This window comes from Fukomys damarensis, unplaced genomic scaffold, assembly GCF_012274545.1.
Source record: "Fukomys damarensis isolate Sample0158 unplaced genomic scaffold, DMR_v1.0_HiC HiC_scaffold_13, whole genome shotgun sequence".
NCBI classification, from domain to species: Eukaryota; Metazoa; Chordata; class Mammalia; order Rodentia; family Bathyergidae; genus Fukomys; species Fukomys damarensis.
This window is the reverse complement of record NW_022900925.1, coordinates 39,075,379-39,095,786: the sequence shown is the minus strand read 5'-3', so window position 1 is coordinate 39,095,786 and position 20,408 is coordinate 39,075,379. Positions and strand designations below refer to the sequence as shown.

Below are 20,408 nucleotides of genomic sequence, written 5' to 3'. Positions count from 1 at the left end.
GTTCATTAAAAATTGTTAGTTATGTCTTGATAAATTTACTTATCAGCTTTTCATTCTTCCTTCTGCGGCCTTTCCTTAATGTTTGTGTCACCTCTCTGGCTCACTGGATTGATGCTATTCATGCTATCACAGAACTTATTGTCAGTTCACTATGTCCTGTAAAACTTTATCCACATCTGCTTGGCCAGCTGTGCTCACTGTCTTCGGCAAGGTCATCTGCAGTGCACACCACAGGGTCGTGCGTGCTTTCCGAGTGGCCACACACATCTCTTTAATTGCTGAAGCAAGGGCAAAAATCTCTGTAAAAGAAATATTCAGGGACATTTCATATAGATACCATTTCAATATCCCTAAATTCATGAAGCCCAGTGTTGTCAGTACTAAATAATCAGACACGATTTTTATAAAAACAAGGATCAGCTGGGTGTGGCGATGCAAGCCTGTGATCCTAGCACTCCAGAGGCTGAGGCAGGAGGATCACTGAGTTCAAAGCCAGCCTGCGCTACATAGTTCAAGGCTGGCCTGAATTACATAGTGAAACTCTGTTTCAAAAAAATAAAATAAAATAAAATAAAGTGGGTGGGGGAGGAAGGAAAGGGAAAGTAGCTATTGACTGAGCTAACATAAGTATTTCATTTTAAAAATACATAAAAGTATTGATATTTGATGTTTTCTGACTTGTATCACAATGCTTTGGGCAAAACAGACTGTGTCTTAAGACAGGTATTATAATTAAATGAATTAACAAAATAAAATAATCTTTGAAAAAAATATGTTGATCACTTGCTAATCTGTTCTTTAGGGAAGTGTTAATCTTAGAAATCCAAACTTTTAATTCCAATCTGATTTTAAAATATTCAAGTTATCACACCTTATTAAAGGGTGTGCATCAATATCCGTACCTCTGTCATCCTGGCATCTTGGCCCTCCTTGCCTTTGCCGATTTGAAGCATTAACAATCTCATCCTTTCTGCGTGACTGTACGATGTGAATGGACTCCAAGTGTCTATCGAGAGCAGTAGAGATGTTGGCATGAAGGGGAGAGCTCCGGAGACGCTCCATTTTGCCTAGTAATGTCATAACCTGAAGGAGACATTTCAGATTAAGTAAAATGTGTAACCCTACAGTTGTGCTATCTCCTTAAGTATAAAATCTTCAGAGAAGCAGAAAGATGTGAGCAGCAACAGCCATTCAGTAGACAAATACTGTGTACTGTACCACCAGGATAGGGGTAAATGAAAAGTCAGATCTTTTTGTTTTGTTTTGTTTTGTTTTTGAGACAGGGTACTATGTAGTTGAGTCTGACCTCTAACTCACTATGTAGCCCAGGCTGGTCTCGAACTCCCAGCGATCCTCCTGCCTCAGCCTCCCGAGTGCTGGGATTACAGGAGTGCGCCACCACGCCCGGCTGAAAAGGCAGATCTATATACCTACTTTTATATATGTTCATTCTACAAACTTCCAACATTTCCATGCCACTGAAATTGCAAATAGAAGATCTGATACTGTTTTTGATCATTAAGAGCCTGCAAATAAAGCAGTGGTAGGTGGTATCATCAGAGAAGAATTTGAGTTTAAAGGAAAAAGCATTAGTTTACTTCTAACCTCAGTCCTCGAATCTCAAATGTCTCCCTTTTAGAAATCAGAAATGTTCAGATAATACTATTAAAGACAATTTTAAGGAATAGATAATACAGAAAGTATAGATTTAAATTTATGTTGAAATAATACAAAAATCTTTGTCAAAACAGCTAAGGAAAATTAGGAAGGCCCTCGGTCATTTTATTAATGAAGTTTAAATCCAGGTGTGGTGGTACATGCCTATAATCCCAGCACTCTGGGAGGCTGAGGCAAAAGGATCGCAAGTTTGAGCCCAGTCGGGGCAACTTAGTGACTTAGCAAGACCTTGGTCTCAAAATTTAAAAAAAAAAGTGGGGGAGGGTTGGAGATGCAGCTTGCTGTGAAGGCCTTGGATTCAGTCCCAGTATCAGCAATAATAATAACAACAACAGCAATAATGATGATGTAGCTTAAAAGAGACTGAATATATATAGTAGACCAATAGGGGGAGTATATTATTATTATTATGTCTAATATCTTTCAAATTCTAAACTTGGAAAATGTAAGGAAAGAGAAATGTTTTTATTAAGATTTGATATCAAAATAATTACCTGCAGAAATGGAACGATTTAAAAATTTTCGTTAGAAGTGGTGTTAGTGATTGGAGAATGTTGGAAAAAACTAACTCAGATCAAGTTTTTGTCTTCTTTTTTTCCTCCCACTAAATGCTAAGTTGCCCAGGCTGGACTCAAATTTGTGATCCTCCTGCCTCAGCCTCCCTGAGTGCTAGGATTACAGGCATAGCTTTCATACCAAGTTTCTTTACAATAAGTCTATTTCAGGTGTTAAATATTTTCCTGCCAACTGCACAGGCCAGATCTTTGAACTCTTGCCATAAAGAAGGATGCCCTTCAGACATTTCTAGCTAAATGGATGGACCTTGAGACCAAATCCTTAAGTGAAACAAATTGGACACACAGGTTTAAATACCTCATTGTTTCTCTGATGTGAGAAACCGAAAGTAGAAATAAGGACTAAAAGTATAATAGATATGGAAAATGGAAGAAAATGTTGAAATAAGAAGGGGATCAACGGGGGGAGGGAAGAAGGGAAAAGAAAAAAGGAGAAAATAGAAAGAAAAATTGGAAACAAAGCTTTTGTACATAGGGAAGGAGACCTGAGGGAGGATGGGAAAAAGAGGCAGGATGTATATCATGTACAGGTGCAAATTCCTTATGATGAGTGTTATCACTATGTATGTCTAAAATGTACCAATAAATGTTTTGATATTTCAAAAAAAATATTTTTTGGTACCGGGGATGGAACTCAGGACCTCGTACTTATGAGGCAGGCACAGTGCTACTGAGCTAAATCCCCGGCCCTCAAAAATAAAATAAAATAAAATATTTTAAAACACCAGATCTTTGAGAAGTAAATAAAACAATAAAAGAAAGAAAACAGTAAGAGTACATCCAAAAACTCCAGAGTACTTTATGGTTAAAAGAAAGAAATGGATGAGCCAGGTGTGGTGGCACATACCTATAATTCCAGCAGCCACAAGGCTGGTGCAGGAGGATCACCATGAGTTTGAGGCCAGCCTGGGCTACATAGTGAGTTCAAGGCCAGCCTGATCTGAACTACATAGCGAAACCCCGTCTCATTAAAAAAAAAAAAGCAATATGATACTCTATTACATGTTAATTTCTCTAATCCCTAAAGTGGTCTTTATTCTGTCATACAGATAATTTTTTTTTTGGTACCAGGTATTGAACTCAGGACCTTGTGCTTGCAAGGCAGGTACGGCACCACTGAGCTAAATCCCTGGCTCCAAGATAATGTTTTGTGTTTTTGTTTTTTTTTTTCCGTATTTTGAGATAGGGTCTCACTATGTAGTTGAGACTGACCTGGAACTCACTGTGTAGCCCAGGCTGGTCTCGAACTCAGCAGCGATCCTCCTGCTTCATCCTCCTGAGTGCTGGGATTACAGGCATTGCACCACCATGCCTGGCTCCCAAGATAATGTTTTGCTGTATATTTTTCTCAGGCAACAACTTCTATTTGGAACACAGTATGTTTATAAAAAGAGGTTAAAAAAAAGAGTACCTACTCTAAGTTGCTCAGAAAATTCTGAAATTAAAAAGGAAATAATAGGTATAATCATGATTTAACATCAAGAGTCTTCACAATATTTGAGGTGATATCTTACTTTTCCAAAACAAAGCTATTTTGTAAAATGATACATACCTGCACACTGCAGCTTCTCAGTATTGAACACATTGCTGAATATATTTAGGTGTGTTGAATAACTCAGAATGTGAGTTAAAACCAGACACAGAGTTACACACCTGCAATACCAACACTCTGGGATTCTAATGCAGGAAGACCGCAAATTCAAGTCCAGCCTGAGCATTTTATTTGTTTTGGGGTTTTTTTTTGTGTGTGTGTGTCAGAAATCAAACTCAGGGCCTCGCACCTGCCAGGCAGGCACTGTGTCACTGAGCTACATTTCCGGCCAGCCTGGGAATTTTAGCAAGACTGTCTCAAATTTTAAAAAAAGCTGAGACTCAGCTCAGTGGAAAGGCCTTGGGCTCAATTCCCAGTATTCCCCACCCTCCGAAAGTGCAGGTTAAGGATGTGAGGGCAATCTGGCTGCGACATCTGTCACCCCATTGATCACCAGGGTTGATTCTGCTGATCTGGCTGGCTAGGCGGGTGTCCCCTTTCTCCATGTGCATCCCTCCCAAAGCTGTGCACTCGGTCAAAGAGGACGACCACCCCCAATAGAGGAGGACCGTTTCCTCCGTCAAGGATACACGAGTAGCTGCACTCCCCTGCTAGAACCTCCAAACAAGCTCTCCAAAGTGCAGGTTAAGCAGACCTAATGGTACATGTACATCTGTAATCCCAGGGTCCCAGATACTCTGGAGGCTAAAGCAGGAAGACAGCAAGTTTGAGTCCTGCCTGGGGAACTCAGTGACACATTGCCTCAAAATTAAAAAATGAGATGTGCTGGGAGCTGGGGATGTAGCTCAGTTGTAGAATAGCCCTGGATTAAATCCCCAATACTAAATAAAATAAAAATTTTAAAAGGTTTAGAAAAAATGTAGTATTCCATGTTAATTTATCATCTAATGTAATAAAAAGATACTTTACTCATCAAGCTAGAAAACAAGTATCTGTACCTAAGAAATTAGACTGTCCCTATAAATAATATTCAAAATGCCAGGTGTGGTAGTACACACCTGTAATCCTAGCACTCAGGAGGCTGAGAAGGAGGACTGCCTCAAGTTCAAGGCCAGCCTAGTACATAGCAAGACCCCGTCTCAAAAAACAAAAAAAACCCCAAAACGAAAACAAAAATAAAAAACCCAAAAGGAGTTTCCTTTTAAAAACATTCTGCAGTGTGATGGCACAGGCCATAATCATAGCACTCAGGAGGCTGAGGCAGGAACAATCACAGTGAGTTCTAGGCCATCCTTTTTTTATTTTTATTTTTTGGTACTGGTGATTGAACTCAGGACCTTGTGCTTGTGAGGCAGGTGGCAGAACCACTGAGCTAAATCCCTGGCCCTCAAGGCCATCCTGAACAACACAAAGCAAGATGCTGCCTCAAAAAAATGAAAAAATAAAAGCATTCTTTCTGTTGAAGATTCTCTCCATTGCCAATGTAGGTTTGAAGAATTATTTAAATTATTAAAATTACTTTTTATATGATTTGAGTGGGACTATTTTCCTTTTCCTAAATATTAATTATAGTTCTAGAACCAAAAATGGAAAAGAATATATTTGAGTTACATGTAAATGTGATTTTTTTTTTTTTTTGGTTTTTTTTGAGACAGTGTCTCATTATGTAGTTGAGGCTGACTGGAACTCATTATGTAGCCCAGGCTGGTCTTGAACTCACGGCAATCCTCCTGCCTCAGCCTCCCGAGTGCTGGAATTACAGGTGTGTGCCACCACACCCGGCATGTAAATGTGATTTTAAAATCCTTCAGAATATTTAGGTATTTAATGTTTTAGTATTTTATCAAGTAAATAAAAAATCCATTGTTGGATGTTTTTACAGCTTACTCTTGCTTGTTCCCGAAGTTCATCCACAATTAAGCGATCAACTCTAGATGGGTTAGAAGTCAGTCTTGGAATTGGAGTATTGTTAGTACTGGACACTTTTTTTCCTGGATAACTCTTGGCAAGGGCTAATTCAGTCTGTAAAAAAATATGTAACTTTTAGATGCTGAATTTTCTAAATATAACTCAACTGTGATTAATATTTTTCATAGTCCTAAGAAATAAAATTACCCTCTTAAAAAAATTCTGGTTTGGTATCAAAAGGTAACAAATATAAATCACAGTATGACAGTCTTTTTCTGTTGTACTTAATACATTAAAAAGACTTAAATACTATTATAATTTTCAAGGAATTAAACTTTTTTTTTTTTTTTTTGGTACCGGGGATTGAACTTGGGTCCTTGCGCTTGCAAGGCAGGCCACCGAACCACTGAGCTAAATCCCTGGCCCAAGAATTAAACTTTTAACCCGATAAGGAAAAAAAATCTACTACGTAGAAAACTTTAAAAATTAGAATATCGATAGCAATTATTTAAAAACTTAAGCTTTTAGTCTTTAACCTAGGTAATTCTTCATAGTCATGAACTTAAAAACTGTGTATAATAAAATAATTCAATATAGAATAAGGCACTTTTAAGCTTCACTAAGGTAAACAAAGTGGAGACAGGCAGAGGGAAGAGACTACGTCGTTCCTAAATAGACAATTGGGTTACCTTTTTCCTCTCCTTTTCTAGTGCTCTCCACTGTTCATAGCATTCCTCTAGACGAATGTGGAGTTCGCTGGCTGGTCCACTACGGGTTTTAATTGGTCTTTGAAATCCAAAAGTTGGCATAAAACCAGAAAAGGAACTATCACCACACATCATATCATTAAAATAAGGATAGAAGTGGCTTAAGTCATCACAAGAAAACAAATCATAGGAATCCAACAGCGGAAGAACTGAATGGCCAAATGGGTGAGTAGATCTTAGGGGAAACCCATTTGAACCAAGTTGTTGAAAACTCTGATTGTGCCTTAAATCTCCCATCATATAATTATTAGGGAAGCATGAGGCCTGTGTGCGATTCACACGGCCATTAATATTGTTGTCTCCACTTCCTTGTCTGTGGCTATTAAAATGCCCCTGTGCCTCCAACAGCTCTTGATATGTATTTGGAGATAAGCCATCTAAATGTTTTGGACCTTCCTCGGGATCATAATGTCCACTCTGGGGCTTGGCTTGAAAATTATGTTTGTTTACATTTTCAGTGATCCCATACTGCTGAAATGAATAATTATCACAAAATCCATTTGGCTGCTTTATTTTTTTATCCATAACCAATTCAAAGAGATTTTCTTCTCCAGTCTTTGTTAGTCCTTCCATGTGATTGATAGATTGAATTCTATCTGCACCATTGTGATTGAAATCAAAACTAGAAAATGCTGAAGGGTTTTCTTGGCAATATTTCTGAAATAAATTGCTATTTGGGGTCAAATTTGTGGAGGGTAGCTGGGAGAAATCTGAAGAATGGTTAGAACCTTTTGAAGCTGCACTTAAATGACTGTTTAATTTCATCAAGTTACCTTGATTTCGATAAGGAATAGCAGTGTTATTTTTTGTTTGAACATTCATCCAAGTTGGTCTGTTTAAACCGATACCTCCTGCAGATGTTGCTGAGTTTGATAATAAATTCACTGATTTAAAATACTCAGAATTTGGGGTCTCAGGTTTAGTAAATTGTTGCTTTTCTCTGACGGCAAAGTCATTATTAGCTGGACAAGCTGTGTGAGGTTTTAGTCCATATTCTGACTTTAAGGCAAAATCAGCAGTGAATCCTGTTTCCTTTGCAAACTGTTTTTCTGCCAGATGTAGTGTGGTTTTGGGAAATGTGAAATTCTGCTGGTCAGACAGTGTGTCCTCCATTTTTTTCTGACTTGCCGATTTAACCTGAAATAACTTTGTATAGGTATCTGCTTCGACAGTTGGTGTTTCAGGTGTGCCATTGGCTAGTTTTTTACCATCTTGGGCACTGAAATTTGAACATTTATTAAGCTTAGTTTTATGAGGATGAGTATATTCTGGATACCTGCAACAATCTGCATTTTCACTGTATCTATTAAACTGGGAAAGAAACGTCTCTGCCCTTTTTTGTTGTAATGGTGCTTCAAGACCTTTAGCAAATATTTTCTCTCTTCCATAAGGGTAAGTATCAATTCCTGATTCTTTCACAATATCAGACACACAAGTTTGTGGTACAAGACAGTTCTTGATAAATGGATACTCTTGGAATGTTGCCTTAGTTGTATCATTTGTCTGAATGTTGTAACAGTTAGAATGATCACTTCGTGAGGGATACATCCATTGTTCATCCAGGTCTAAACCAGTAAATCCATGATAAAGTTCATCTATTTTTTGTTGTGATGGGAGATTATTATTATGAACGTATTGTTTTTCCACTGCTGACACGGATTCACCACTATAAAAAGACTGCTGAGAGACAGCTGTGTCTATTGGCCTTTTGGTTTCTGTTAAGAGGTCATGGTGATCTACAAATCTGCTTGTATTCATCGGCCAAACTGATTTTAGATTAGAGGAGCAGGTCCTAGAACACGTAAATATATTTAATTACAACTTAAGTTTTAAAGACATTATTTCCCCAGTGAAAAAGATAGGAAAGATTTTTTAACATTTATTTTGCCCCTCCTTCACCATTTTCAAATCTTGACTTACAAGCTACCATCAACTAGAAACAATTTTCTATCACATGGAATGTGCTATATGCTCTATGAATAGTCATACACTGAATAAAGACTTTTCAGTTAACAATAGACAACATATACAACTGTAACGGAGCTGAAAATTTCCTGTTGCTCATGACACATAAAATCACAGTAGCCCAAGGCACTCTAGGTGTTTATGGTGCTGGTGTAAACAAACCTACTACATACATGTATGACTGTACAGTCAAATAAAAGTATAACAATTGTGTATAGTATATACTATTAGATAATGCTAATGAATGACTACTGATTTGTGTTTGTACTATACTATGCTTTTTTGTTTTGCTTTTTGCAGTACTAGGGATTGAACCCAGTGCTTTCATACTAAGCTACATTCCCAGCCCTTCATGTTTTTATTTTGTGACCAGGTTTTGCTAAGTTGCCCTGGCTGGGCTTGAACTTGTGATTCTTCTACTTCAATTTCCCAGGGTTCTGAGATTAAAGGAGTGCATTATAACACCTGGCTTTTACTCTTGTTTGTAAAGCTAATGTAAAATCATACTGTTACAATGATTCCACCAAGAGGCCACATTGAGTGACTTACAGCACCTGAGTATGTATAAGTATACTTCAATAATATTTATTTGAATGACAACAAAAGTATTGAATAATGCACTTCTTAGAACCTATCCCCATCAGTAAGCAACCCTTGACTGTTTTCATTTTAATCTTACTATGTTTTTACTTTACTTTGCCAAGAGGCATTAAGTAAGGTCTTCAGGCTGATGACTTGGGGGGCTCTTAGATGAACTGCTTATCATAAGCAGAGAATAAGAAAGTTTTTTTTTCCTTTGAATAGGTTATTATATAATACAAAAGTACTGTTGACCACAATTTTTTTTAATGAAAAAAGATGTGTTTTGCTTAAAGTATGTTTAAAATTGGTTACATGTGTACAGCATATTTTCCTGTTTATGAAATAGGGTGTTTTGGTAATACGACTTCCACACCCAATTAAAACAATATTTAAAAAACTTCTACCATATGAATAAAATCCACATGTATTTCTGTAATGACTCATGAGTTTTATTCTTTGGGATCTATGTATAAAAGCTCCTCAGAATTTATATTCTTTAAGCCAAATTTTAGCTCATGAACTCAAGAGAAATAGCACTGAATTACACAAGGTAAATTTTCAAATGAAAATTCTTAGACAAATAAAACCGTAGACTGAACTTTCAACTGTATGGAAATTACCTCAGTAAAATCAAGGCCCCCTGACAACAAATACTTGAATTATTATTACTATAATTATTACTACAGTCAGGTGATCCACTATTAAGTAAAAATAAAAGTTAATAAATAGGGTAACCTAATGTATGTGAATTTAAAAGCTAATTATATACTATAAAGCTTATACACCATACTAACCCTTCAGGAAAATATGGCTGTGACTTATCTTGTTCTTCCAAAATGTTAGACACAAGTCCATATAAGTCTGTTTCACTGCCATAGTCATTTCTTTCATTTTGAATCCTAAAAAGAAATAAGTAGCATGAAGCGATTTTATTCATGTTAAACACAATATATTGATTTCTCCTTCCAGACATATTCTACTATTATTTTTTTCTAATGTACTTACAGACATGCTATACTATACCTACTCCTAAAAGCACATCTGGTTCTATGATACTTCATTTATTCCTCATCACCTGTTCAGCTTCTTCACTTGTGATTTATTTTATTTGTTTTTTGGTACTGAGAATCAAACTTAGAACCATGCACTTCCAAGGCAGGTGACTGCACCACTGAGCTAAATCCCCAGTCTTTCACCTAGGATTTAAAGACTACATGAACCTGTTGCTCTGGTTTTTTGTTTGTTTGTATTTTTTGAGACAGGGTCTCACTATGTAGTTGAGACTGACCTGGAACTCCCTGTGTAGCCCAGGCTGGTCTCGAACTCACAGCGATCCTCCTGCCTCAGCCTCCCGAGTGCTGGGATGACAGACGTGCACCATCATGCCTGGCACTGTTGCTGTTTTGAGACTCCTTACATTAAATATCACTTATCAAAGTGAACCGTCATGGTCATTCCAGTCTCCATGGTAATTTTGCAGTTGTCCTTAAAATACAACAAACTGGAGGGTTATCCCTAAATCCTTGCCAAAGTAGTGACTGGTTGGAGTCCCATGTCCTTGAGATCCCACCAACTAATACTGTCTAAATAAATAATATAAAATGAAAAACACCACAAGCACAGAGAAAATTGCTGTTTTTGAGATAAGAAGAAAACCTGCAGGGGAAGGACCTGCTTGGGGTCCCACAGCAAGTCTCTCAGAGGCTCTTCCCCACACCTCAGAGCCTAACAGCACAGGCCGCACCACTTCCCAGACACCTGGCATGGGGTAGGCAGGCAGCAGGACAGGGTGCTCAGGAGGTGCCGCGCCCCCCACTGCCCAGGGTATTTTTATTCCTGAACCAGACCCCCTCCTTGTTCTGGTCCTGTCTTCCCATCTGTAAAATGGTATCCAAATAACTCTCAGCTGAGCTTTCTAGAATCTGACCTCCCGGGCAGGGGCGGTGGTGGCTCTCAGACCCTCAGACCCTTATGGGGACTGGTTTCATTGAAGGCTTCCGGATCAAGATCTTGGAGAAGAGAGCCACACCTGCTCCCGACCCAGCCACCATCACTGAAGCACCGGGAAGGTAGCCGTGTGGGCGCCCCTGAACCCCCAAAAGACCCCCCCGCACTCTCAGTCCTCCTGACTGTGCCAGTCTTTGGACCCACTCTGCAGAGGCAGAGGTGGTCATCAAGGGTATTTTTCTGAGTTCCCAACTTTGAACATCTTTAAAGAAAGGGCTTGGGAAAGCTGTAACAGAACGTTGTGGAGTGCAACCATTCAGAAGGTTGGGGAACTCAATCTGGGCCTTGCAGCCCGAGGTCAGTCAGCGTCATGGGGTTCAGCCATCAACTGACTGAGACCAGGGGACTTGCATCCTCGCTCGGTCTGAACCATTAAATGGTAAATACACTATATTGAAATTTTGTTCACTGCAGACATGTTCTGGACTGCTTCTTGATTTCAATTTAATTCAAATGATTTAAGGGTGATAGACTAGTGACTACCACAGGGGGTCAGTGTCCAAGTTGTGCTTGATCTTAATGTGTTGCTGATTGTTTCACTTGGGATAAAGCATTGCGGCTGACTTGATGAGCTGCTTTTCTGATGTTATGAAGATGAGAATGTCTGTGGGTCGTTAGAGACACAGAAGCTAGGGTGCAACCATCTCAGGAAGATTTGGGTGATAACTCAGAGATTAAACCAAGGACAGTCCGACAACAAAAATAAAAATGAGAAAACACTTAAGCAAGACACAAGGACAGACTTCCAGTTCACCAATGGCAAACAGTAGGGCAAATGAGGATGAAAAGGCCGATAGTGAACCACCAGGACACCCTGAACTCAAAGCACAGGAAGTAACAAAACAGATCAATCAGGCTCTAGAAAAATTCAAAACAGAAATAATTTCCCAGATAACCATAGAGATAGTGAGCAAAATGGAAGTCGCGATTCGAGACTCTAGAGCAGAAACCGACAAAACAATAGATGAGCTCAGGACCATGATAGAAGCCATGAAGGCCCAGCATGAGAAAGAAATGGAAAAAATAAACGGCCAACATAGAAAAGAAATGGAATGCCTAAAACAGATTCAAACAGATATCCAGGAGATTAAACACTCCATAGAAAGTGTACGCAACAGAATAAAAGAATGCGAAGATAGACTCTCAGATATAGAAGATAAGATTGCAGTCAGTGACCATGAAAAGCGAGATCTCTTAAAAACAGTAAGGGATCATGAGAAATCGATCCAACAACTCCTAGATGATGCAAAGAATAACATAAGACTGATAGGAATACATGAAGTAGCAGGAGAAAATACAAATGACTTTAAAAAGCTGTTCACAGAATTAATGACAGAAAACTTCCCAAACAGAAGGGAAGAATTTGACATTCAGATAACTGAGGCATATAGGACCCCAACTAGCTACAATAAAAAAAGAATCTACACCTAGACATATAATAATCAAGATCCCAGAAACCCAACAGAAGAACAAAATACTACAAGCAGTAAGAGAAGAGAAACAAATCACATATAAAGGAAAGCCCATCAGAATCAAAGCAGACTTTTCAACACAAACCCTTGGGGCAAAGAGAGCCTGGAATGAGATATTTCAAGCACTAAGAGAACAACCTCCAACCTAGACTGATGTATCTTGCAAAACTCTCTTTCAAAATGGATGGGGAAATAAGACACTTCCATGACAGAGAACACCTGAGAAACTACATGAATACCAAACCAGTGCTACAAGTAATTCTAAACAAGATCCTAGAAAAAGACAATGAAGGCAACAACACCATGAGGCCCAACAGACCAAATCAAATAGGCAAGACAAGATACATAGTAGGGACAGTGCTTTATCAGAGCTTCATTTAATGATATTACTCTAGAATGTTCTCTTTCCAGATGATGATTAAGATGCTAATAAAAAAAATGGTGCCAGGTACCACAACAGCAACAGAACTTTGCTGTTTTCTGGATATTATTCTTTCTTTGTTTCTTTTTGTTTTGTTTTTTTATTGGAATGTGCTGAATGTCTATAATTTTGTTCAGATGACTGCAGAACCTGGAAAAGCTGTTGCTGCTATCGATGCATAACATACTGCTATTATTAGTCTTTTTATATAAATATAAATACACACACACACACACACACACACACACATATATATATATTGAATTTTGGGAAACTTTAACTGCCAACTTTGGAAAAAGTCATCCCAGTTTACTGTGTTGAGTTGGCATTGTACAGAAATGGACAGCCATACTGGTCTAGAAATGTTAATTTTTTTATTTTTATTTTTAATTTTTTTTCCATGTATACAGGGGTAACACATCGTACTAAATATGTAAGGTCATATCTACATGGGTTTGATTACAGAAACTAATAAAGTATTATCTAAATAATGAGAAATAAGAATAAGATAAAACTATAAGAGCAAGAAGCAATTTAAATATGTTCAGGGACCATTTTCATCTCCAGAATTAAGGATTATTTTAATGTTACATCATTGCCTTTTCTCTTTTACTTTCCTTTTTAGTTTTATTTTAGGATTCCCTATTTTGAATGTTCATAGAGAGATTTCTTTAACTGAAATACTGAATAGTTTCTTCGGTGTGAAAAACTATAATAGTATACAGGATCCTAATGAGATCATTAATAATGTGAAATAGGAAGTAAAGGGCTAAAGGTGTAGGGAAAGTGGGAAGGGTGGGGGAAAGGTAATAAGGGAGAGGAAAAAAAATATGAGAAACTGAAAAAATGGAAATAAAGTATTTGTAAATGGGGAGGGGAGGAGGGGGTGAAGGGAGGGCAGGGACAAGTGGAAAAAATGAGAATAAAGACCTATTATGTAAAGGTACAGAATCCCAATGATGAATGTAACTGTACTGTATACCTAGAGTGTACCAATAAACTCAATAAAGAAAAAGAAAAAAAGAAAATTTCTGTTTTTTACTTCTCATGGTTTTGATAATTCCTTCCTAGAAATATTTTGTTTTAAATATAACTTTGTGCTTTTTAAATATTTTAACATTCCAAAGTATTGAGATGCTCTAAAATAAAAATGTTTTATCTGCCTAATACTCACATGTTTAATCAATCACAGTACCAGAAGGATAGGCTTCAGGAATCGGTTATTATCTACTGAATGATAGAATGATTGAGATAGAGAAACGTGTATTTTAAACCAAACTTTAAAATTATAAGCATAGGTATCATATTTGCCATATTAATTCTAGTGTCTTTAGTAGGAAAGCATCTAGCATACAACTGTCCCTTATTATTTGTAGGATACAAAAAATATTTAAAATTACTGAAAACTTAAAATTGGATTAAAAAGCTAGGCCTAGGGGTACACATCTATAATCTCAGCACTTGGGAGGCTGAGACAGGGGGATCACTGTGAGTTTGAGGTTAGCCTGAGTTACACAGAAAGTTTAAGTCCAGCCTAAACTACACAGTAAGATCTGGTCTCAAAAAATTAAAAAATTGGGGCTGGAGATTTAGTTCAGTGGTGCCACCACCCGCCTTGTAAGCACAAGGTTCCGAGTTCCATCCTTGTTAGTAAAAAGCAAATACAAATAAAACGGGCCAGGCATAGTAGTGCATGCCTGTAATCCTGGCCCTCAGAAGCGGAGGCAAGATGACAGCTGTGAATTTGAGGCTAGCGTGGACTACGTAGTGAGTTCAAACCCAGCCTCAACTGCACAGTAAGATGCTGTCTCAAAAAACAAAAAAGAATTGGATTAAAAAACAAAACAGATCTAGGGCTGAGGATGTAGCTCAGCGGTATTGCACTTACCCAGCATATATGAGTTCCTGAATTTACTTCCTTATACCACACACAGATACAAAAAAAGATAAAATAGATCTAAAAATTTTAATTCTATGGGCCAAGGATGTAACTCAGTGGTGCTATGCCTGCCTGGCAAGCACAAAGTCCTGAGTTTGATCTCTGGTACTCAAAAAAATAAAATACTTGGAAGAACTTAAGATTTATGTACTAAACATTCTCTCTAATGAGTTAACAAAAGAATAAACAAAATTATATACAAATAACTGTCTAAGCTTTCAAAAAAGTTTGATAAACATAAAAGTTTAACACCACAACATTAAAATGGCTAACTAGAGAACAGAGGACTATTGCATCTTGGTTCCTATGTAATTAAACTTAATGATACCTTATTTTAGTCTGAGAAATCTAATGTATTAACTTACCTGTTCTTTATATTGATCTGAGAATTAGAAGGTTGTTTAATATCATCTCCATAAGTAGACCATGGTGCATAGAAAAGTGAAGAATCTATAGAACTTGCATATTCTGTTGATGAAGAAAGTGGAGTATAGGTCTGTCTTAGATCTACATTGTCTTCGTTCTGAAATTTTAAGGACACATCTGTATGTTACACACATTAAAACTTCCATTTATTATAGATTAACAAAATAATATGAAAACAGAGGAACTAGAATAGGTATAAAGGCTTGAGAGAGTTACACTCAAATCCGGATTTAAGCTACTTGAGCCTACTTTATACAAGGGATTGGCCAACTTTTCCGTAAAGGCCAAAGAGTAAATATCCACGCTTTGCTAGGCATTGAGGTCTATTGAAATTTTGTCAACTTTTTTTTCTGGCACCAAAACAACTGGAGAGAATATATAACAGATGGGCATGCCTATGTTTCAATAAAACTTTACTTACAAAACAGGCACTGGTCAGATTTAGCCCCCTGTTGCTGATCCCTGATCTAAAATACCTGCAATCAGCCAAGGAGAAGGGGACAGGAAGACCTGAAGAGGGGGAACAGGAGGAAGAGGAGGAGGATCAGATGGTGAAAGAGGAGGAGGTTCTGACAGAGAGGAAGAGAACCTCACAGGGAAGAGGAGGAGGCTGGAGGACTCGAAGGGCAGGGTAACCATTAGTTCCAGGCCAGGCTGCACTACACAGGGAGTTCAAGGCCAGCATTAACTATACAGTGAGATCCTGTCTCAACAAAAACAAAACAAATGAATAAAATACCTATAATTATTGTAGTTTTAATATTCCTTTTTTTGTAGTTTTAATATTTCAACAGATGAATAATATGTGGATACTTGGATACTACCACTGTTATTTTTTAATTTTCTGGTACTGGGATTGAACTCTGGACCTTGGGCTTGCAAGGAAGGTGGCAGGACCACTGAACTAAATCCACAGCCCCACCAGCACTGTTATTTTATTTTATTTTATTTATTTATTTTCTTGGTACTGGGGATCGAACTCGGGTCCTTGAGCTTGCGAGGCAGGCCACCAAACCACTGAGCTAAATCCCCGGCCCTTAGCACTGCTATTTTTAATAAATCATGTTAATGCTTCCAATCTTTGTTTAAAAGTACATTTATATAGAATTTTTCAATTTTCAAAGAAGTTCCACATATATTATTGTATTTAGTCAACACTTTAACATTGACTATATCTCTACTGTAAAAAGTAGGAAACAGATTACAAGTTCTTGAGCCAATACATGATAAAAATTAAAACAAAACACATGAGCTTCTTATTCCTAGCCAAAGGCTTAAAGAGAAAAACAAACAAAACAGGGTCTTTAATTTTCAGCTCATTTTCTTTTTGTTGCTGTTTTTGGTACCGGGGATTGAACTCAGGACCTTGCGCTTATGAGGCAGGCAACAGCACCACTGAGCTAAATCCCCGGCCCTTTCAGCTCATTTTCTATTTCCAAGGGATACTGTAAAATTGAATTGATATCTAAAATATTATGCTCTCTTCAGAAATTTTAAAGATGTTGCTACAATTAGAAGGAAAACACAAACTCATTTTCCTTTTTTCTGGTGAATTGAGTAAAGATAAAAAGTTTACCACTTGCCTTGCGAGCACAAGGGCCCAAGTTCAATGCTTGGTACCAAAAAAGAAAGTTTGGGCTTTTTTTTTCCAGTACCAGGGATTGAACTTAGGACCTTGTGCTTCTGAGGCAGGCACAGCACCACTGACCTATATCCCTGCCCCCAAAATTTGGATTTAAAGATGTTAATGAATTACAACCTTCCTCCTTCCAAATAGGTCTGAGGTTCGAGGTTGCTTGGGCAGTATAGTGAGACTGTCAGGGAAAAAAAAAAAAGCTAAATTTTGTGGTACACACCTATAATCCTATCAATTCTGGAGGCCAAGACCAGTAGTAATATAAAATAGAAGGAATTTAACAAACAGAAACAGATTAAACTAATTTAGCCATTGTTTACTCTAAAAAGTGTCTTTAAAGAACTCTGCAAGTACAGATTTATAATTTTTAACTCTCAAAAAGGACCTATTAAAACTTGAGATTTTATAACTATAAATATCTTAACATAAGCACAACAGAAATACTTTCTTATAACTACAGAAGAGATTAATTTTGGGTATGTGTTTTTTTGGGGGTGTACTTTTGGTGCTAGGGATTGAATCCCACACCCCATCCCTCACCTGCACCCTACCACTAAGTTATATCTCCCCAGCACCTAAAAATATGGGCATGTATTTTTTAAGGTATTGGAGATCAAACCCAGGTGTTCTCTACCACTGAGTGTTAAATTGCCCACACTGGTCTTGGTTGTTCCTGCCTCAGCCTCCAGAATTGACAGGATTATAGGTATGTACCATGAAACTTAGCCTTTTTTCCCCCAGAAGTCTCACTATACTGCCCAGGCAACCTCGAACCCTCAAATGATCCTCCTGCCTCAGCCTCCCAAGTAGCTAGGACGACAGGTACATATAACTGTACTTGGCTAAAAATATTTTTAAATGCTTTTTTTTTCTTAATAAATAAAAAAGTATATAAGGAAGTGGCACTGTGCCTGCTACTCAAGTGCAAGGTCCTGAGTTTGATCCCTGGTACTGGAAAACATTTATATATAAGGAGAAACCCCATGTCTAGATCAAAGTATTTCTAAATGTTTGTTCTCACTAGACAATATTATTAATAGGGAGTGGGGTGTATACCTCCTAAGCACTCCTGGGGCTGAGGCAGAAGGACTGGCACAAATTCAAGGCCATTCTGAACACACAGTGAATTCAGGGTTGGCCTGGACTACATGGTGAGACTTTGTCTCAAAAAAAAAAAAAGGAAAAAATTAAAAAGCAGTACATATTTAATACTGTGTTTATAGCAATACATATGAAAATTAAGACATACTTTCTAGTCTCCCAACTTCAACAATCTCAAAATAGTTTACAAGTATTTAAATTCTGGTATAATTCCTGTTTAATACCTACATAGTATAGTTTTTCTGAATACAACATTATGATTCTTCTCAAATTGAGAAATAGAGGCACAGAAGGGATTCTGCTGAGTGCCACAAAAATCTACTTTTCCAGAATTTCTGTTAGTTAGCAGCAACTTTTACAAAGCCTTTTAGTTTTAGAACTTTTTTTTTTTATACCGGGGATTGAACTCGGGTCCTTGTGCTTGCAAAGCAGGTGTTGGAACCACTGAACTAAATCCCTGGTTCCTATTTTTAGAACTTTTCATAACCACAGTTATTTTGTTTTGTTTTTCCCAGTATGGAACTCAGGCAGGCACAGCATCACTGAGCTACATCCCTTCGCCTTGTTTTGTTTTTTGAGACAGGGTTTCGCTTTGTAGTTCAAGCTGGCCTTGAACTCATGGCAATCCTGCCTCAGCCTTCTAAGTGCTGGAATTAGCGGTGTGCACCACCATACCTGTCACTTTATAATCATAGTTTTTATCAAAGGCCTATTATAACTTTTTAAGGGGTATCCAAAGTGACATGAATACTTTCTTAAAATAAATGCTTAGACAAAAGGAATATTTTCAGACTGTGTAATAGTAAATGAGATAATGTCTGGAACTAAATACATTTTATTCTTTCAAGTACATTTCCATTGTAAGTTGAGTTCTGGAGCTGCGGCCCAAGCTCAGGTAAAGTACGCATACAGTATGTGCAAGGCCCTGGGTTCAATCCCCAGTACCACTTAAAACAAAGAGGTATATAAAAGTCAGAAAAGTTAAAGTTAAACCCCTTTAAAGGATTGATTTAAAGTTTGTATTCTTGGGCTCGGGATTTAGCTCAGTGGTTCCACCGCTTGCCTTGCAAGCACAAGGACTTGAGTTCAATCCCCAGTACCAATAAATAAATAAATAATAAAGTTTTTATTCTTGGATAATAAATCAAGTGAAGTAATGTGGTGAATTTAAATTATACTTGAAATATCTAAATCTTTTTCAGTAAAAATATGAAAGCCTAGAAATATGTACATTAGGATAACTGCAAAATGTCTCATTTATAGCACTGATGTACTTAAAACCATTACCTGAAATTAAATCTAAGTAGACTTTAGTAGAAATATAAACAAACAAAAAGAGAAACAAACACAGAGAGCAATAGAAGTCTGGTCTTGGGAGTGAAGAGACCTGAGTTCCATTTAGGATTTGTCATTTAGGGCACAAACCAAGCTCTCTGAGCCTTACTGTTTCAAACTGTACAGTGGATAAAATACTATGCAAGGTTGCAGTGTGGATTATATATAAATGTATTTGAATATATTGTTATAGTTCAAAGTATTTTTTAAAAACACGAAGTATAATAATACCAGCATTGATGTCCTGGTTAAATTATTTCAACTGAAATGACTTACATTACCCTACCTCTTCTCTTTTTTTGCGGGGGTAGTACCAGGGATCCAAGTCAGGTCCTTTCATTTGTGAGGCAGGTAGTGGCACCACTGAGCTAAACAACTGACCCTGGGGGTGGGGGGGTGGGGGGGTTCTTTTTGAGACAGGATTTCACTATGCAGTTCAGGCTGGCCTTGAATGCATTTTGTAGCCCAGGCTGGCCTCAAACTCGCAGGGACCCTCCTGCCTCAGCCTCCTGAGTGCTGGTGCACCACCACAACCAACCTGGGTTTCATAATATGATTAACCAAAGGAAATGTCTTGGGTGAGGTAAATGGTAGCAAGTAATTAAAGACATTGTTAAAGAACAAAGGAATATGGAAAAATTTCCCTTTAAATTAAGAAATGTATGTTTTAAATGAAAAAATAATTTTGTTCTTAATAAATAAGTATGACCCGGCCTCCTTAAAGAACATTTCTGAGCTGGGCATAGTGATGCACGTTTGTCATGCCAGCACTCTGGGAGGCTGAGGCAGGAGCATTACGACTTTGAGTCAGTCTGGGCAATTCAGTCAAAGCCTGGGTCGTAGCTCAGTGCCACCACCCTTGGATAAATCTCCAGTACCAATACAAACACACACAAAAAACCAGATTTTTGACAGCAGATACACAAGAGGGGGAATGCACACTTGCTCCGTCACTTGTGGTCAGAGCTGCGGGAGCTGTGTTTACAAGGTCTGGACTTCAAGTGGCCCCTGGGTCCCCCAGGTCCAGGGTCTGCCGAGGGGGCGTCACCCACGGCCCCGCGCCTCCCCGCACGCCCGGCCGGAATAGGCGCCGCGTAGGTCCCGG

The 20,408-nt window shown here is 38.0% G+C and overlaps 1 protein-coding gene across 1 annotated transcript; it reads right to left on the bottom strand.

The window, feature by feature from the left end:
• Positions 1-26: 26 nt before the first annotated feature.
• Positions 27-15,870, bottom strand: Meioc (meiosis specific with coiled-coil domain). The gene is given in 8 exon segments (XM_010643003.3): positions 27-144; positions 146-299; positions 903-1,083; positions 5,632-5,766; positions 6,342-8,211; positions 9,761-9,865; positions 15,171-15,328; positions 15,826-15,870. Coding segments are annotated over 8 exon segments (2,742 nt in total). The 3' UTR covers positions 27-50.
• Positions 15,871-20,408: the final 4,538 nt, after the last annotated feature.